This window comes from Syngnathoides biaculeatus, chromosome 1, assembly GCF_019802595.1.
Source record: "Syngnathoides biaculeatus isolate LvHL_M chromosome 1, ASM1980259v1, whole genome shotgun sequence".
Taxonomy (NCBI): domain Eukaryota; kingdom Metazoa; phylum Chordata; class Actinopteri; order Syngnathiformes; family Syngnathidae; genus Syngnathoides; species Syngnathoides biaculeatus.
In genome coordinates, this window is record NC_084640.1 from 2,255,672 (window position 1) to 2,272,088 (window position 16,417).

Sequence of the window (16,417 nt, forward strand, 5' to 3'; positions counted from 1 at the left end):
AAGCCAAATTTAGATTTACTGTTACTGAAGTTAGCTTGCTTGTGTTCATGAGGCGCTTTAGTAACATGAATTGAAGGTATCTGTTGTTTTACTGGGTGCTTCTCCATATTACCACATTAATGAAGTTGAAGAATAGCAGATTAGTGGTGGTGTAGAATGTCCAGCCAGTCCATGACCAAGAGACCAAGACTTTTGTGAGTTAAGACCAAGACCTTAAAAATGGGGTCTCAAGACTGGACTCAAGACTACAGATTATTAAGTTAATTTATCTTAAGGTTCCTTTCTCTTCAGGCGGCCAATCACATTCATTAAATGAATTGAGGCACTGATATTTGTTTTACTTGTAGTGTAGAGGTTTGAAATAATGCTGAGCCAAAAAGTGGCATAAGTACCAATGGGATTCTACACAAAATGACAAACTCATAGTACTCTGTCACTGTGCCTCTGTACCCGCTGTTCAAACAAATTAAGGAAGGCTTGGCAGCCATTTAATAGTCTGTCACAGTCTAACAGGTTAGGAGCACTTACAATGGACTCAGGCACGAAGCCACCAGCTCTCATTTGATTGTTCACATTGTGTAAGTGTCATGTACTGTCAACGTCTTTCTACGCAGTGAACTGAATGCATTGACTCTCAGGACAGGACAAATCAGCAGTCTTGGGAAAGTTACTTTCAAATTGCAATACTGTTTATCATGTAGTATATCTTCATTTTGTGTACCTAATATCTTGCCCTGAATAAACTCAAAATAAATGGAAAAAAACATAACACGTAGAGTAATTTCCAGATGTACTTCATTCAACACCACAGAAAAATTGCAACGCGTACAAACTGAGTGAATGAAATCGCAGATAGTTAAAATCCCTGTAGACACAATTTTATAAATGACACAAATTCCCGAAAATATAGACAACTTGTTCGCCAAAAAGATTACATTCATTGAAACTTGTTTTAACAAGTTTGTAATGGGTGTAATGTTACCAACATCTTATCTGTAATTCTTTACAATGCTATCTCACCTTTCAGAAAGAAATAATAAGTATTTCAAGTAGTATAGATTAGATATGTACTTCCTGTATTTTCTCTGTGGACTTCCTGTACTTTCTGTCACTCAGAGTTGAAGCATCTGTTTTATCTCATTTAAGAAAATTAACTACTGATGATTTGAGTTTAAGTTTAGGTTAAGTCAATTGACCCCTCCGTGCAGGGCACTTAACCACGCCTCCTGAAGTTTCGTCACCCCACATGTGCTAACCTCAGACAAACAATTAGCAAAAATGGCAGCGCAGGAAGAAAAGACTGGAGCGAAACTGTCTGATTTACCAGCTGATTTCTCACTCGCATTCTTAGCTAACAGTGAAATATCGTTGAAAAGCAGACAACAGGGCTTCAAGTATTTCAGCGAGGGGTATTTCAATGGTATTTACATGCATATCGACGGAGAAACCATTGATATTAGCGTGAGATCTTTCCGGAGTCAGAGGAAGACCGAGAAGCCACATGATATAATATATTATAACCCAAAGACGAATTCGTCATTGACAGTTTCCTATTTTCGTGTTACATATCACACTTGTGTGCAGAATCTGTATGTGTATCTGCATAGCCGTTTGTGAACCGTCGTATGAAGGAAAAGAAGGCGAGGCTTGATTTACAACTTGTTTCTCTCGTTTTCTTTGTGTAACGTCACGCGCTCCCCTCAATAAATATTCTTGAATTAGTGCCGAACCTACGTAAGTCCCGACCGAGTACGACAATCACTACTTTATAGTGTCCTCAAACATCCTTCCTTTAGTCTTGGTGTCCCAGTGCACATTGAAGGCTTTTAGGACTCGCTAGTCCAGTTTAGCTTAGCTCGGTAGCCGCCGAACAGAGACACATTTGTGCAGTCAGATCATCGCAAAATATCGCTCAACACAGATCAAGTGTGTCAGTCATTCACACGTAGCTATGTTATGCAAGCGAAGAACTGCTAATTCATTTATATGAGACATGTATTGAAAATCAAATATAGGGCATACCTTCGTGCAAACAAAAAGTCTGGTTTAGCTTAGCTCGGGAGCGCCGAACAGAGACACGTTTGTGCAGTCAGATCATCGCAAAATATCGCTCAACACAGATCAAGTGTGTCAATCATTCACACGTAGCTATGTTATGCAAGCGAAGAACTGCTAATTCATTTATATGAGACATATATTGAAAATCAAATATAGGGCTTACCTTCGAGCAAACATATCTGTTCCGGTTGATGGATTCAGTTGATCATGCGGTCTTCCACAACGTTTGATCCATGGAAGACATTTTTCGTACTCGGTCTTCTGTTCCGGTTGATTTTAGATGGATTCAGTTGATGATGCGGTCTTTAACAAAGTTTGATCCATCGAAGACATTTTTCATACTGGGTCTTCGGTTTTGGAAAGGGTACGAATTGAACTCCACCAACTAGCCTTCCAGGATACCTGTCGTCACTATTATAAAGTCCGTGACTTCACCTCTTAACTATATCTATTGTTAAAGAACCCAAATACGCGATAAAACGCTAACAAAAGCTATACTGGATGGACCATGCAATGTTGTCTGAGAAAATGGCGGGTCCCAAAAGGGGCGTGGTTTATGCAGATCTCTGGCCTCTGATTGGTCAGCGATGCGGATGATGCAATTTCTACGGAAGGGTCAATTCTCATTCATCTTGAGGATGGGTAGTAGTTAATTGTAATTTTACATTACACAAAGTAAAGCCCCTAAAAAGTCAATTTCACATTCGTTGTCAGATTTACATAAACTATCCAGACGATGACAAATATATTTTAGACCTGCCAAGTGTCTTCAATTTCTTGTGGTGCCTGAGGATATCAACAAATCAAATATGACTATTTGTTTTGTCATTCCCTCCTACCAAGCCTGCAAATTAGTCTGTGAAGGAAGGTTTGGAAAAGCCTGAAACTCGATCCTGAATGGCTAAAGATTTCAAACTGTGTCCCCTACAATACATCCGACAACCTTCCTTTAATTAGGCCTTGAAGACAAGACTCATCGCAAGTACTGTCCTGAGAGCGAAATGAATTACAGAGACAAAGCCCATTGTAGCTCAAGGCAAAGATGAATCATTGCAGTATTTGTGGGATGACAAATGTTCTGCATTCAAGGGGGGGTGGAAAAACGTGTGCCTTAGTCACAAATTCCCATGACATTTTCAGCAATAGTGCTTTAATGTCTCTCAATGTGTCATGGTCTGTTTTGTTTCATGTTTCCTGTGTTCAATGTTTTTCATGTCTTGTGTGCTCATTCAGTTAGTTATGTCCACCTGTTCTCGTTAACCTTCATTGTGTCAACCAATCAGCTCCCTCCAGCCAGTCATGCCTTGTCCAGGTGTTCCTTGTTGTCTCGTCAATGTATATGTATTTGGTTACCTGCTTTGTTTTATTTCTATTGACAAAGTCCCTATCAGTGTCTGTGCCTCATCTTAGTCACCACTGATGTTTTGTTTCCAGTTTTAGGTTTAGTTAAGTGTTTCTTTGTAACTTTGTTTATTAGTCGTGGGAGTTTGTGCTGTCTGCCTCTTTTGGAATTCAATACGTTTGAGACCCCTGCACTCCTGTCTTGCCTCCCAGCTTCGTTGCACTTGGGTCCTCCACATTTTTGGCTTACCTTCCTTGCATTTACAAACCTTAACCGTGACATGATGAGGAATTTACTTTAACAAAGGACTTACAACTCTGACTTTATTGATGAATACAATGAGGAGCATCCATTTTCAATATGACGTGTCCTCATAATTGTAACAAGTGAGCTGAAGCTTATCCCAGTTTTTGGCAAGAGGTGAAGTCCACCCTGGACTGCTCGCCAGGAAAAAATCTGGTGTGGGATTCCAGTGGACTGATTTGTAAAGATTTTTCCAATATAGAACAAGTGCAATTAAAATCTGGTCAAATCCAACACTTTGCATCATAAAACCTTTTGCTGCCATTCAAGACTAAAAGAGAGGACCACTTTAATACACACATTGATAAGGAATAGTTTTTCGAAAAAGGAAGACTGGAAAGTTTCCAAATTTGTTTCAATATTGAAAACCTCTTTAATGTCGATTTATATCATTCCTTTCTCCACCTCTTTCCCTCTTATCGTTCAAGTCAAAACATTTTGTCTTCTTGGGTGAGCCACAGTGCTTCCCCGCTTGTCTTGTGCAGCGTATCAGTCAGGGGACATGCTTTACTAGCTGCCTGTAGGATGGCCATTCATTCAGCTAAATGACTGTGTCATCTGTCAGCATGTATGAATGGGTGTTTGTGAGTTATGGACAATTAAGCTAATCACAACATCAGGGGTTGTGCCAGAGCACACGCTTAGTAAAGGGAGACAGATGGAAAGGGAATTTGGTGATCCTGGGACACGGGCAGATCTGGGGTGGGGTTGGTCTGGGAGGGCCGTAGCCAACTGAGGCTTAACCCCATTGGCCGTTGTCCTCATGTGTCTGTTTGTTGGATTTCTTCTTTTCGAGAACCAGAATTATATTTCTTGGAGTTGAGGATTGTTTCTAAAAACAGTTATACACGAGGGAAGAATCTCACCTGTAATCGCATGCACACCCCCCAGTTATCAGAAGAAATCTTGATAATGGTGTTAATTTACACTAATCTTTGCATCCACAGCTATGCTTAGAGACAGTGTGATGCTGTTGTTTTTTTTTAATGAGCCTGACTCATACCACTGAAATAAAAAAAAACTAAACAACTTGCTCAAGAATTTTTAAAATAGAAACTGACAAATTATGTAATGTGTGTATAAAAAAAAAAAAAAAAGTGTCACGGTTAGGGTTTGCTTAGGTGAGAAAGGCAAGTAAAGACATGGAGGACCCAAGTGCTGGGTAGCAGGGAGCCAAGTAGGACTCCAGAAGTATCCTAAAAAATAAAGCCCAGAAGTCTCAAAAATTTATATTCAATGTCCAAAAAGGAAAACAAGGGTACAAGGAAAACAAGCAAAGTACCAAAGCCTTAATTAAACCTAAAACTTGAAACAAAACTGACCAGAACTGAAAGAAACCAGAGAGCTAAATACACACAGATTGATGAGACAGGAACACTTGGACAAGACACAAGTGGCTGGAAGGAGCTGATTGGTCGACATGGGAGAAGGTTCACGAGAACAAGTGGACAGAACTAATTGAATGAGCACACGACACGAAAAAAATTGAACTCAGGGAAAACGTGAAACAAAACCATACACAAACCAAAACAAACAATGACAAATAGAAAAAGAAAAAAGAAAATGAGAAAAAAAATGTGAATGTTGCCTTAGAAATCTTTGCTACAGTGTTCGACGTGCGTACGAGGAACAGGATTTAAATTGATGGGAGAATAGCAATCGGAGAATAGAATGGGAACGTTGACATTTTAGGGTTGCTTCATCCAGGTTTCATATCTGGAATGAAAGTGCTTGAATGGCGTGGCTGTGAGTATTCTCATTTAGCCATCTTATTTTATTTTCAGTCCCAAATGGTTTCGGGCTTGCAATTAGCCTCCAACTTGGCACACAAATATTTGGGTTTCTACACCACAAACCAGGCTAGTGCTGTCTTACCTAGCCTTGGATAAACTAATGAAGTGTGCTCAAATTTGGGGCAAAATGTCTTCTAAAACAAGCAGAACAATCCAGGTGCGATGGATTCCCGCAAAAAGTGCTTTAATGACTTCAATGAATTATAAAACCCGCAGCTCCACACCTTTGTCATTTTATGTACCTGCGAGAATACAGGTTCATGTGAATTAAGTTCACTAAAATGATAAAAATTGGTCAACTTATGATTTGTTCATCCATAGATCCATTTTCTTAGCCGTTTATTGTTACAAGGGTCGCGGGAGTGCTGGATCCAATCCGAGCTCTCATCGGGCATGAGGCGGGGAACACCTTGAACAGGTTTCCAGCCAATCGCAGGGCACACTGAGACAGACAACAGAGCAATTTAGAGTCACATATTAATGCACATTTTTGAGATGCGGGAGGAAACCAGAGTGCCCCCCCACCCCCATCTGTCCAGTGGCCCTCCAGACTGAGGAGCTTGCCTGAGCAGTTCAGGAGGTTGGCTAGGATGCCACGAGGCCACTCAGGTGGACATCCGCGAGTAGAGTCCCAATGGCAAAGCAGGAACCAAACAGGAGCAAGTGACAGCTGCGGATGAAACACCGCCGAGGCAGGAGCGAGAGGTGGCTGCTGCTGCTGGTTGAGCACCGGCGAGGCATGGTCGAGAGGCGGTTGGGGTCAGGTTCCGCCGAGAAATGGGAGAGAGGCAGCTGGGAATCAGGCAGCGCCAAGACACGAGCCAGAGACGGCTGGGGGTCAGGCTCTGGCGAGACATAACTGAGAGGCGGCTGGTGGTCAGGCGAGACAATATCCGCATGAGGGCTAACGCTATCCCCGGCGGCAGCGACCACACACCGGCCCTGGCGGCATTGAACAACGCCGGGCCCGGTGGCCGGCACACATCGACACATTTATCAACCCTGACTTACGTACTTTATTAAGTTATCATGACGTGGGTCTTTTGTTACGTTTTGAGAGAAGGATTACGTCACCCACCCCAACTATTATATTTTTTAATAGCTCCATACACACCTACCTGTGATTTAGAACATAAAGCTTTTGCACCTTTGCAATTGAGTTTTCATGACAAACCAGGTCTTTTGGAAAAGTGTGAAGAGTGAATCCATTCTCCCGAGTGTTTGAGCAAAATCCAGCAATACAACAACCTGGCATTTTGGCTAACACGATGAAACGTTCCCTCGGTTTTCAACGCTAAAAACAAGTAATTTTTCGCTGGTACAATTGGTCTAAACCAATATAAACACTTGACCCTGCTACTGCAAAAAACGTCACTTTGTTTTTTCTCCAACACAAATGCCTCGAGGGTTAGGGATTTACATGGCAGGAGACGCAAAAATCCATATATGACAACATCCTGACGTGTGGAGAAAAAACAGATGGGTCCATTCCAGCTGACTTTTTTTCATTAAAAACATATTAAAAATGATGCTTTTTACGTGTCAGTTGACCTTTAAAAACATTGAATAATTAGGGCCAATGAGCTGCAGGTGAGGAGCAGCTGTTGGAGGCAATTGTGCACAGGGCAGTGGCCTGGCCACACCCCTGACAGGTACATACTGAGGATGATGATGAAGCATAAAGTGAGGTGTGTATTCAGCTTTTTATTTGTCTGCAAATTGAAAAGAAATCCACCATAGACAGCCTGCTTCCAGAGGGCAAAAGGGAAGCAACAAGTACCGGTGACTTTTTTTTCTTCCATTTTTGCAATCATGATCTTACTGATCACTCATCATTTTGATCAATATGTGTCGGGAAAATTTTCATTTCAACACCATAACAAATGAGAAAATATCAAGATGATCCATCTAAGATACATCTGAATATTAAATATGAATAAGAAGTGCTGAACATTGTGTAAAATCTCCAAATATTACAATTACTGCATTTATAGAGGCAAAATAGTTTCCAAAGCAATGTCAAAGTGAAGAATATCAAGGTCGTCGTATTCATTTATCTGCACAATGAACAAAGTGAGTGTTTTGGCCGTTCACTTTTTTTCCCTCTTCGAATGAATGCAAACTGAAAAAAAAAGATTGTTAAAACCGAGGACAAGTGTGCACTGTAAGTATGTGGAAATATGTAACCAGCAAAACAGCAACGGCCAACCACAGAGCTGTTTATGCTTGTCAAAATAAAAGGTATGTCTACAAACATCCCAAAGTGTATATTTACAATAGTTAATACTGGTCGTATTACAGAGACAAATGTTATTGTGACTACTGCCTAAGCATTCATATATAGTGCTTTTGAATAAATAGAATGTTTGTCATTTGTATGCAATTTGAAAAACATACCCGTACACATTAACTCGATCAACTTCAAAGTTAGAATTACTGGGACATTTTTTGTTTTTTTACAACGTATCTTTCTCATTCATCAATGAATTAAACGCAGGGTTTTAAACACAACACAGACTAACCAGGGGAAGTTCCTTGATTGTGATTTTTTCCACAACAGCCCTGGAGGGACTGGACAAATGTTTTGCTGCTGGGGTGGAATACAATAAGAATCAGAATAATCTTTACTCGCCAAGTATGTCGGAAACATAAAAGGAATTTGTCTCCGGTAGTTGGAGCCACTCGAATATGACATGCATGACGACAAAAGGCAGACAGTCAATTGATGCATAAATACATTGTGGTAACAGTCATGGAGAAATAAAGGATGGTTGTAATTTTGCAATGATGGAAGTTTTTTTTTGTGACAATTGTGCAAAGGATGTACAGTAGACTCCTCCAATATTTAGAGCAGTTGGAGTGGCTAATAGAGCAATAGGCCAAAGCAATGACCATTGTGCAAAAGGTGTCAAGACTTCAAGGAATGTATCCAATTCATAGTGACGAGTCATGAGATAATGTGGGACAATTTCCATTGTGCAAATGTTGCAGCTATTGCTATGGAGCCCCTAAAGGGACATTGAAAAAAAAAAAAAACATTTAAAAAAAAACTTACTTGTTTTTGTCATTGTATTGAGTAAGTTACTGATTACAATGAGTAAGTTTCTAATTGTAATGAGTAAGTTTTTGTTTGTCTCATTGTAATGAGTAAGTTACTCATGACGAAGTTTTTGGTTTTCTCATTGTAATGAGTAACTTACTCATTACAATGAGTAACTGATCCATTGCATGTGTGCATGTATAAAAGACCCTTTTTCATTTCAGTTTACGTTTCTAGGCAACAATGACAATACAGGAGTTAGTTCAGTTGTATTTTCATCTAGGACTTTATTATAAAGACATTGGTGCTTTACTTGCAAGTCATCACTATTATGTTGTGTCTGAGAGACACTTAAAAAGAACTGACCCCTCCGTACAGGGCACTTAACCATGCCTCCTGAAGTGACGTCACGCCACGTGTGCTGACGTAAGACAAACAGTAAAAATGGCAAATACAATACAATACATTCTGAACTGAGACAGACTCCACTCTTCTGATTTCATTCAAATAAACGATACATTATAGATTCTAAATACAATACATTCTTAACTGAAAGAGACGGCATGCTTCTGATTTCATTCAATCATTCACACGTAGCAATGTTATGCTAGCGGAGAACGTCTCATTCATTTATACGAGACGTGTATTAAAAATCAAATTTAGGGCATATCTTCGTGCAAACACAGTCTGGTTAAGCTTCGGCCGTGAGCCAGCAAGAAATCAATACGTTTGTGCAGTCCGATCATCGCTATATATCGCTCAACAAAGAATAAGTGTGTCAATCGTTTACATGCAGCAGTGTTATGCTAGCGAAGAACTTCGAATTCATTTATACGAGACATGTGTTGAAAATCAAATATAGGGCATACCTTCGTGCAAACATGTGTTCCGTTTGTTATTAGATGGATTTAGTTGATGATGCGGTCTTCCACAAAGTTTGATCCATCGAAGGCATTTTTCGTACTGGGTCTTCGGTTTTGGAAAGGGTACGAATCAAACTCCACCAACTAGCCTTTCAGGATACCTGTCGTCACTATTACAAAGTCCGTGACTACACCTCTTACCCATATTTTTTGTTAAATAACCCAAATACGCGATAAAACACTAACAAAACCTATACTGGATGGACCATGCAATGTTGTCTGAGAAAATGGCGGGAGCAAAGACAGGCTTTGGTTTATGCAGATCTCTGGCCTCTGATTGGTCAGTGACGCAGATTGCGCAATATCCACGGAGGGGTCAATTTTGAAGTCTTTTAGTCTGGTTCGCCGCAAAGAATACACTATTTTGGATCATGTAGTTCATTTTATCCAAGAACGTTTACAAACCTCTGGTCAGCTCTGTGGATACAGGTGGATGTACACAAAATGCAAGGAGGATCGATTACATGTCATGAAAGAACAGGTGCGCTTAATTTTAAAAGAACTTGATCAAAGAAATGTTGAACTCAGAAGGAGGAGACGCCTCCATCGACGAAGCTATTTCGCAAAAGGTCCCAATTACATTTGGCATTTTGACTCATACGATAAACTGAAACCATTTGGGATATGTATCAACGGCTGCATTGATGGGTTTTCCCGGAAAATCATCTGGATGAATGCGTTCACAACCAGCAGTGACCCAAAAATCGTTGGAGGTTACTACATGGAGGCAGTCGACAGATTAGGTGGTTCTCCAAGGATTGCAAGAGGCGACCGCGGCACAGAGAACGTGAAAGTCAGAGACTTCCAGCGATATCGCTGTCACAACATTCACGATGGCACCAGTATTGATAGTTACATCGAAGGCGCAAGCACAGCTAATTAGCGCATAGAGAGTTGGTGGGGCTTCCTCAGAAGGGAATCGATTGAATTCTACATCTCTCTCTTTACTGACCTGAAAGACCGTGGTTTGTTTGACGAGACATATTTGGACAGAAAACTCATTCAGTTCTGCTTCCTGGGAATAATTCAGGTAAGATGTGTAATTTAATGTTCAATTTTCAAACAATGAAAATGGTTAGCCATTCATCTCGGAAGTAGTTGCTCTTGTATTTAACTATGAGTGGATATATTCATTTAAAGTAGAGTAGTAAATCTGATGCACTTACAATTGATTCAATGATTATGACCTCCTGTGTTACCTAACTACTTCTAACTACTATAACGTTCCAAATTATTTTATTTTTGCGTTGTTTCATCACTTTAATCATCCAAGAATGTAAGTAGACCAATGTAAGAGGTGAATTTAAAATGCTGTTTTCAATGGTGATTTTATTTATTAGACAAAAATGTATCTTGGCCCTGTGTGTAAAATAAATAAAGTAACTGACATCTACAAGTTTGGAAAGGGTTTCAAACGGCATTTCTAAATCTTTTGGATTCCAATGAACCAAAGCAAGAGCGACTATCGTCAAATGGAGAAAACATGGAACAGTGATGAACCTTCCCAGAAGTGACCGGCCTCTGATGAGTACCAATAAAAATGGCAATTGCGATCGAGGATGCCACAAAGAAACTCAAGAAAAATGAAATGGATGATTTTTGGTATATTATTTTGATGGACAGCAGAAATTCCCAGAAGACTGGACTACGACAGCTAAGGTAATCAGAGAGACAGGCAGGAGAGTACTTGGTGTGTCTTCTGGTAGGAAAGGGGAGAGGGAGAATTGGTGGTGGAACCCCAAAATACAGGGAGTCATCCAAAAAAAAGAGATTAGCGAAGAAGAAGTGGGACACTGAGAGGACTGAGGAGAGGCGAAAGGAGTACATCGAGATGCGACGTAGGGCAAAGGTAGAGGTGGCAAAGGCTAAACAAGAGGCATATGAAGACATGTACACCAGGTTGGACACAAAAGAAGGAGAAAAGGATCTCTACAGGTTGGCCAGACAGAGGGATAGAGATGGGAAGGATGTGCAGCAGGTAAGGGTGATTAAGGATAGAGATGGAAATGTGTTGACTGGTGCCAGTAGTGTGCTAAATAGATGGAAAGAATACTTTGAGAAGTTGATGAATGAAGAAAATGAGAGAGAAGGAAGAGTTGAAGAGGCAAGTGTGAAGGACCAGGAAGTGGCAATGATTAGTAAGGGGAAAGTCAGGAAGGCACAACAAATGATGAAAAATGGAAAGGCAGTTGGTCCTGATGACATGCTGGTGGAGGTATGGAAGCAATTTGGAGAGATGGCTGTGGAGATTTTGACCAACTTATTCAACAGAATATTACTGGGTGAAAAGATGCCTGAAGAATGGAGGAAAACTGTTCTAGTTCCCATTTTTAAGAACAAAGGGGATGTTCAGAGGTGTGGTAATTATAGAGGAATAAAGTTGATGAGCCACACAATGTGGAGGCTAGTCTCAAGACAGAAATAAGTATCTGCAAGCAAGAGTATGGTTTCAAACCTAGAAAGAGTACCACAGATGCATTATTTGACTTGAGGATGCTAGTGGAAAAGTACAGAGGAGGTCAGAAGGAGCTACATTCTGTCTTTGTGGATCTAGAGAAAGGCCATGACAGAATACCAAAAGAGGAACTGTGGTACTGCATGCGTAAGTCTGGTGTGGCAGAGAAGTATGTTAAAATAGTACAGGACATGTATGATGGCTGCCGAACAATGGTGAGGTGTGCCTTAGGTGTGATGGAAGAATTTAAGGTGGAGGTGGGACTGCATCAAGGATCAGCTCTGAGGCCCTTCCTGTTTGCAGTGGTAATGGATAGGCTGACACTGGAATCCCCTTGGACCAACATGTTCGCAGATGATATTGTGATCTGCAGTGAAAGCAGGGAGCATGCAGAGGAACAATTAGAAAGATGGAGTCATACACTGGAAAGGAGAGTAATGAAGATTAGCCAAAGTAAAACGGAATATATGTGCGTGAATGAGAAAGGTGGAGGGGGAAGAGTGAGGCTACAGGGAGAAGAGATCGCGAGGGTGGAGGACTTCAAATATTTAGGGACAACAATCCAGAGCAATGGTGAGTGTGGTAAGGAAGTGAAGAAACGGGTCCAAGCAGGTTGGAACAGCTGGCGGAAGGTGTCTGGTGTGTTATGTGACAGAAGAGTCTCTCTAGGATGAAGGGCAAAGTTTCCAAAAGAGTGGTGATGTACGGATTAGAGACGGTGCCACTGAAGAAACAACAGGAAGCAGAACTGGAGGTAGCAGAAATGAAGATATTGAGGTTCTCGCTCGGAGTGAGCATCTTGGATAGGATTAGAAATGAGCTCATTAGAACGACAGCCACAGTTGGATGTTTTGGAGCCAAGATTCTAGAGAGCAGACTTCAATGGTTTGGACATGATCAGAGGCGAGAGAGTGAATATGTTGGTGGAAGGGTGCTGAAGATGGAGCTGCCAGGCAAAAGAACGAGAGGAAGACCAAAGTGAAGGTTTATGGATGTGATGAGGGAAGACATGAGGGCAGTTGGGATTAGAGAGGAAGATGCAGGAGATAGGCGAAGATGGAAAAAGATGACACGCTGTGGCGACCCCTAACGGGACAAGCCAGAAGGAAAAGATGGACTTCACTCGGTTGTGTGTTGTATCTCTGTTGTTCGGGTTCTGTAATAGCAGGCACTGCGCGTTTTCAATAGCGAAAGTGACGATGACGTCAAGGACAGAGGACGGGACTAATATGGCAACCACTTGGATGTCGAGGGACACTCAATTGCACAACTTTGCGCATGGTTTACGCATGATCCGATCACATTAATTTTTTCGTATAGACATTGAAGTGAATACTGTTATATGTATTTTTCATTTCAATATCTATTTTAAAATGTTTGTCGGGATGACAGACCCACTTTGAGATCACTGTTTATAACAACAAGAAAGAGACTGAACAAAAAGGAACCCATGGCAGAGTTCGAAGGCCAAAACCACTGATGCTCAGGAAGAACATAAATGCTTCTCTTACTTTGACAGAAAAACAAAGGATCTGAATGATTCCCAAGACTTTTGTGAGAATATATGGGGTGATGAGATGAAAATTGAGCTTTTTAAAAAGGTATGTCATATCCGACGTACAGGTCGCATATCTTGTCAAAAAAATATACTATCAGGAGTCAAACTTGGAGATGGTAGTGCAATGGATAGTCTTGGGGTGCTTTTCTCCTTCAGGACTTTGGAAACTTGATGTGATTGATGGGGCCATTAATTCCACTCTTTACAAGAAAAGGCTGGTGGTGAATATTCAGCCATCAGTTTGTGATCTCAAGTTGAAGCGTGTTTGGGTTGTATAGCAGGAAAATGGTCCAAAATAAACAAGCAAATCGACTTCTGAATGGCAAAAAAAAAGGAAATTAAATGTATTGGCATGAACTTAAAAAAAAGCTGTTCATGTTGAACTAAGACAATTCTGCAAGATAGAACAAAAATATCTTCACAGAGATGTAAATACTCATTGCCAGTTATAGAAAATGCTTGATTTCAGTTGTTGGTGCTGAGGGTGGCCCAACTAGTTTTTAGGTTTACGGGGCATTACTTTGTCACACAGGTCCAAGTAACTTTGAAGATTTGTTTTTCATCTAATACATGAAATCAGCATTTGAAAATAGCAATTTAAGTTCACTTTGGTTATATTTGATTAATATATGGAGAAAATGCTTCTCTTAAAAAGTGTGATGGTTTGAGAAGAGGACCAATATTTTTTCACAGCACTATATAGCAATATATTTCTTTTTTTTTTAAGCAATGTTATAACTTCATTCTACACCTACTATACCTGCATCCTGTTTACCTCATATGGATTCCAGGGAAGGGTGGAGTCTTGGTCATCGTCATTGCCACTAATTGGTCCAAACTGTACATCATCATCAGGGGATGCTTCTATGGCAAGGGCAAGTGGCGGATCAAAAATGTCACCGAACCATTGCTCACCATCTTCATTTGACACAGTCATTAATTGGCCTCCCTTATAACCATGCATGCCTGTCCAACAGCTACACAAGATAGAGGATGAAGGGCTTCTGTGTCGGTCATCTCGGACGCTGAACTTGAGTGATTCATTTGCGCTCCTCTCTGTTATTGATTACAAGAAAAACAGCAAAAAGCATATCAAAAGTGAAGTGACATGGAAAAAAAAAACATTTTCCTCACAAAATCCAATCCCATGGAAGTTTTGCAATGAACTTATTCCAAGAACGAGCACATTTTTTTCTTTTTTCCCCACTGTCACATTATGGGCTCCAATTTGCTCATGTGTAGTGTAGATGTAACCTAAATGTCACTACACGAAACTGAAACTTTTGATTCATTTTTTATTTATTTTAAAAAATGTTGCTTAAACAATTTGGCAAGAATTCTTCCAATACATGTTCCATACTCAGTTTATCACAGACTATTCCATGGTTTACCTGCATTGAGCAAGTGGGTGCTGGATCTACAGCAAAGGAGCTTTCTGAGTGAGCCACTTGGTTGTTTCTAGTCCTGCTGTGCCTATGTCTGTAAGATCGTCTCCTCAAAGATCCTCACTGCATTGGCAACAATAAAGAAAGTTGTTAGCAGATCATCACATTGTAGATTTATATAGTCACGTTGCACTATTGTTGCTCTTTTCCTCCTAAATATAGGTGACGGGACAGTCAACGACAGGTTAGAGCATCTGCCTCAAAGTACTGTAGACTGGGGTTCAAAACACTGGAATTCATGCCCCAAACGCCAAACTTAAAATGGTATCTTTACTATTTTAATATGTGCAATACCCTGTGCATTATAAAAACACGCGTAAGAGAAGCTGCCTTACCTCAATTGGTGGATCATCTGTGGGCTCGAAGTCCGAGGATAAAGTTGTATTACTTTGGTTTTGGAGGTTGTGTCAATGCGCAGCATGGCTAGTTTACTTTGCTCGTATGGCTAACCGACAGTGATATCGCGAGCCACTAAATTATGACTATAATCACGTATATCAAGGTCAAAGTCTTAACATGGTGCTTTGAGCGAACGTCCATTTGGAAAAAACGAGTCTTTGCCTGTTTCCAGCAGCTCCGCAATAGTCACTGTTTTGTCAACGGACAAGTGCCGTGTTCCACCTCCACCTCTTGCTCTGACTTGATGATACGCGCCGTTCTGAAAGTGAAGCCACCCCATTTCAACACGGCGCGTGACTTTCACGGCACCTTTATTTCTAATAGTGCCGCGGTTGTCGTAGCTTTTCGTTCGTTCCCGAACCTTTTTCTGGTACGTTCCATAAGCGTGTCTTTCACAGCCTCTGTTCCACGTCTCTGCCTCTGACGAAATACTGTCCTAACTCTTAATCTGTCATAACACATATGACGTTAATATCGATCTGTAAGAAGAAAGACGCGGGTTACAAATGTCAATCATTCCAGCCTAGCAAGCAGAAGTGATTCCTATACTGCTATATTCGTGTGATAAAAGTTTACTGTTATACTCACCTTATCTTCTTTGAGTTGATCGATGACGCTGTCAGGTATATTCCTTGTTTTGAGGAAAGAGACCAAGTCCTTTTCTGTTGCCATTCTCTCAGCTCGTGTGCTCAATGCAAGTTGTAATTTACGGCTACCTAAACTCAGGAAGCTACCGCTAGGTAGCAGGTCAATAAGCTACGACCCATAGGTACACGTTTCTGACACTTACTTATTGCAATGAGTAAGTTACTCAATGTAATGAGTACTTACTCATTACATTGAGTAAGTTACTCATTGCAATGAGTAACTTACTCATTATTACAATGAGAAAAACAAGTCGGTTTTTTTTTTCAATGTCCCTTTAGGGGCTCCGTATATTGCCAGTCAATGGTGCAGGTGAAGCAAATGCTACTCAGGTAGGAGAGGCTAGTATTGGTCAACAATAGATGGGGGGGGGCGACAGGCAAAGTGGTCCAGTATCTACTTTGATGCAGATTCTGTATTGGTCTGTTGTGGTAAAGAAGGATCTGAGCCAAAAGG

General features: G+C 40.8%; 1 protein-coding gene across 4 annotated transcripts in view; it reads right to left on the reverse strand.

Annotated features, from left to right (window-relative positions):
* The window catches only part of rbms3 (RNA binding motif, single stranded interacting protein), a 345,032-nt gene extending 328,918 nt beyond the window's left edge, over nucleotides 1–16,114 (reverse strand). For 2 of the 4 annotated variants that reach the window (XM_061822083.1, XM_061821821.1), the window contains exons 1-4: nucleotides 15,905–16,114; nucleotides 15,253–15,795; nucleotides 14,864–14,980; nucleotides 14,248–14,528 (exon numbers count right to left, since the gene is read on the reverse strand). In XM_061822083.1, coding sequence (XP_061678067.1) covers nucleotides 14,248–14,436 — 189 coding nt within the window. In that variant the 5' untranslated portion in view covers nucleotides 14,437–14,528; nucleotides 14,864–14,980; nucleotides 15,253–15,795; nucleotides 15,905–16,114. The remainder of the gene's footprint in view (nucleotides 1–14,247; nucleotides 14,529–14,863; nucleotides 14,981–15,252; nucleotides 15,796–15,904) is intronic. The other 2 variants (XM_061821911.1, XM_061822004.1) reach the window with 2 other exon arrangements.
* Nucleotides 16,115–16,417: the final 303 nt, after the last annotated feature.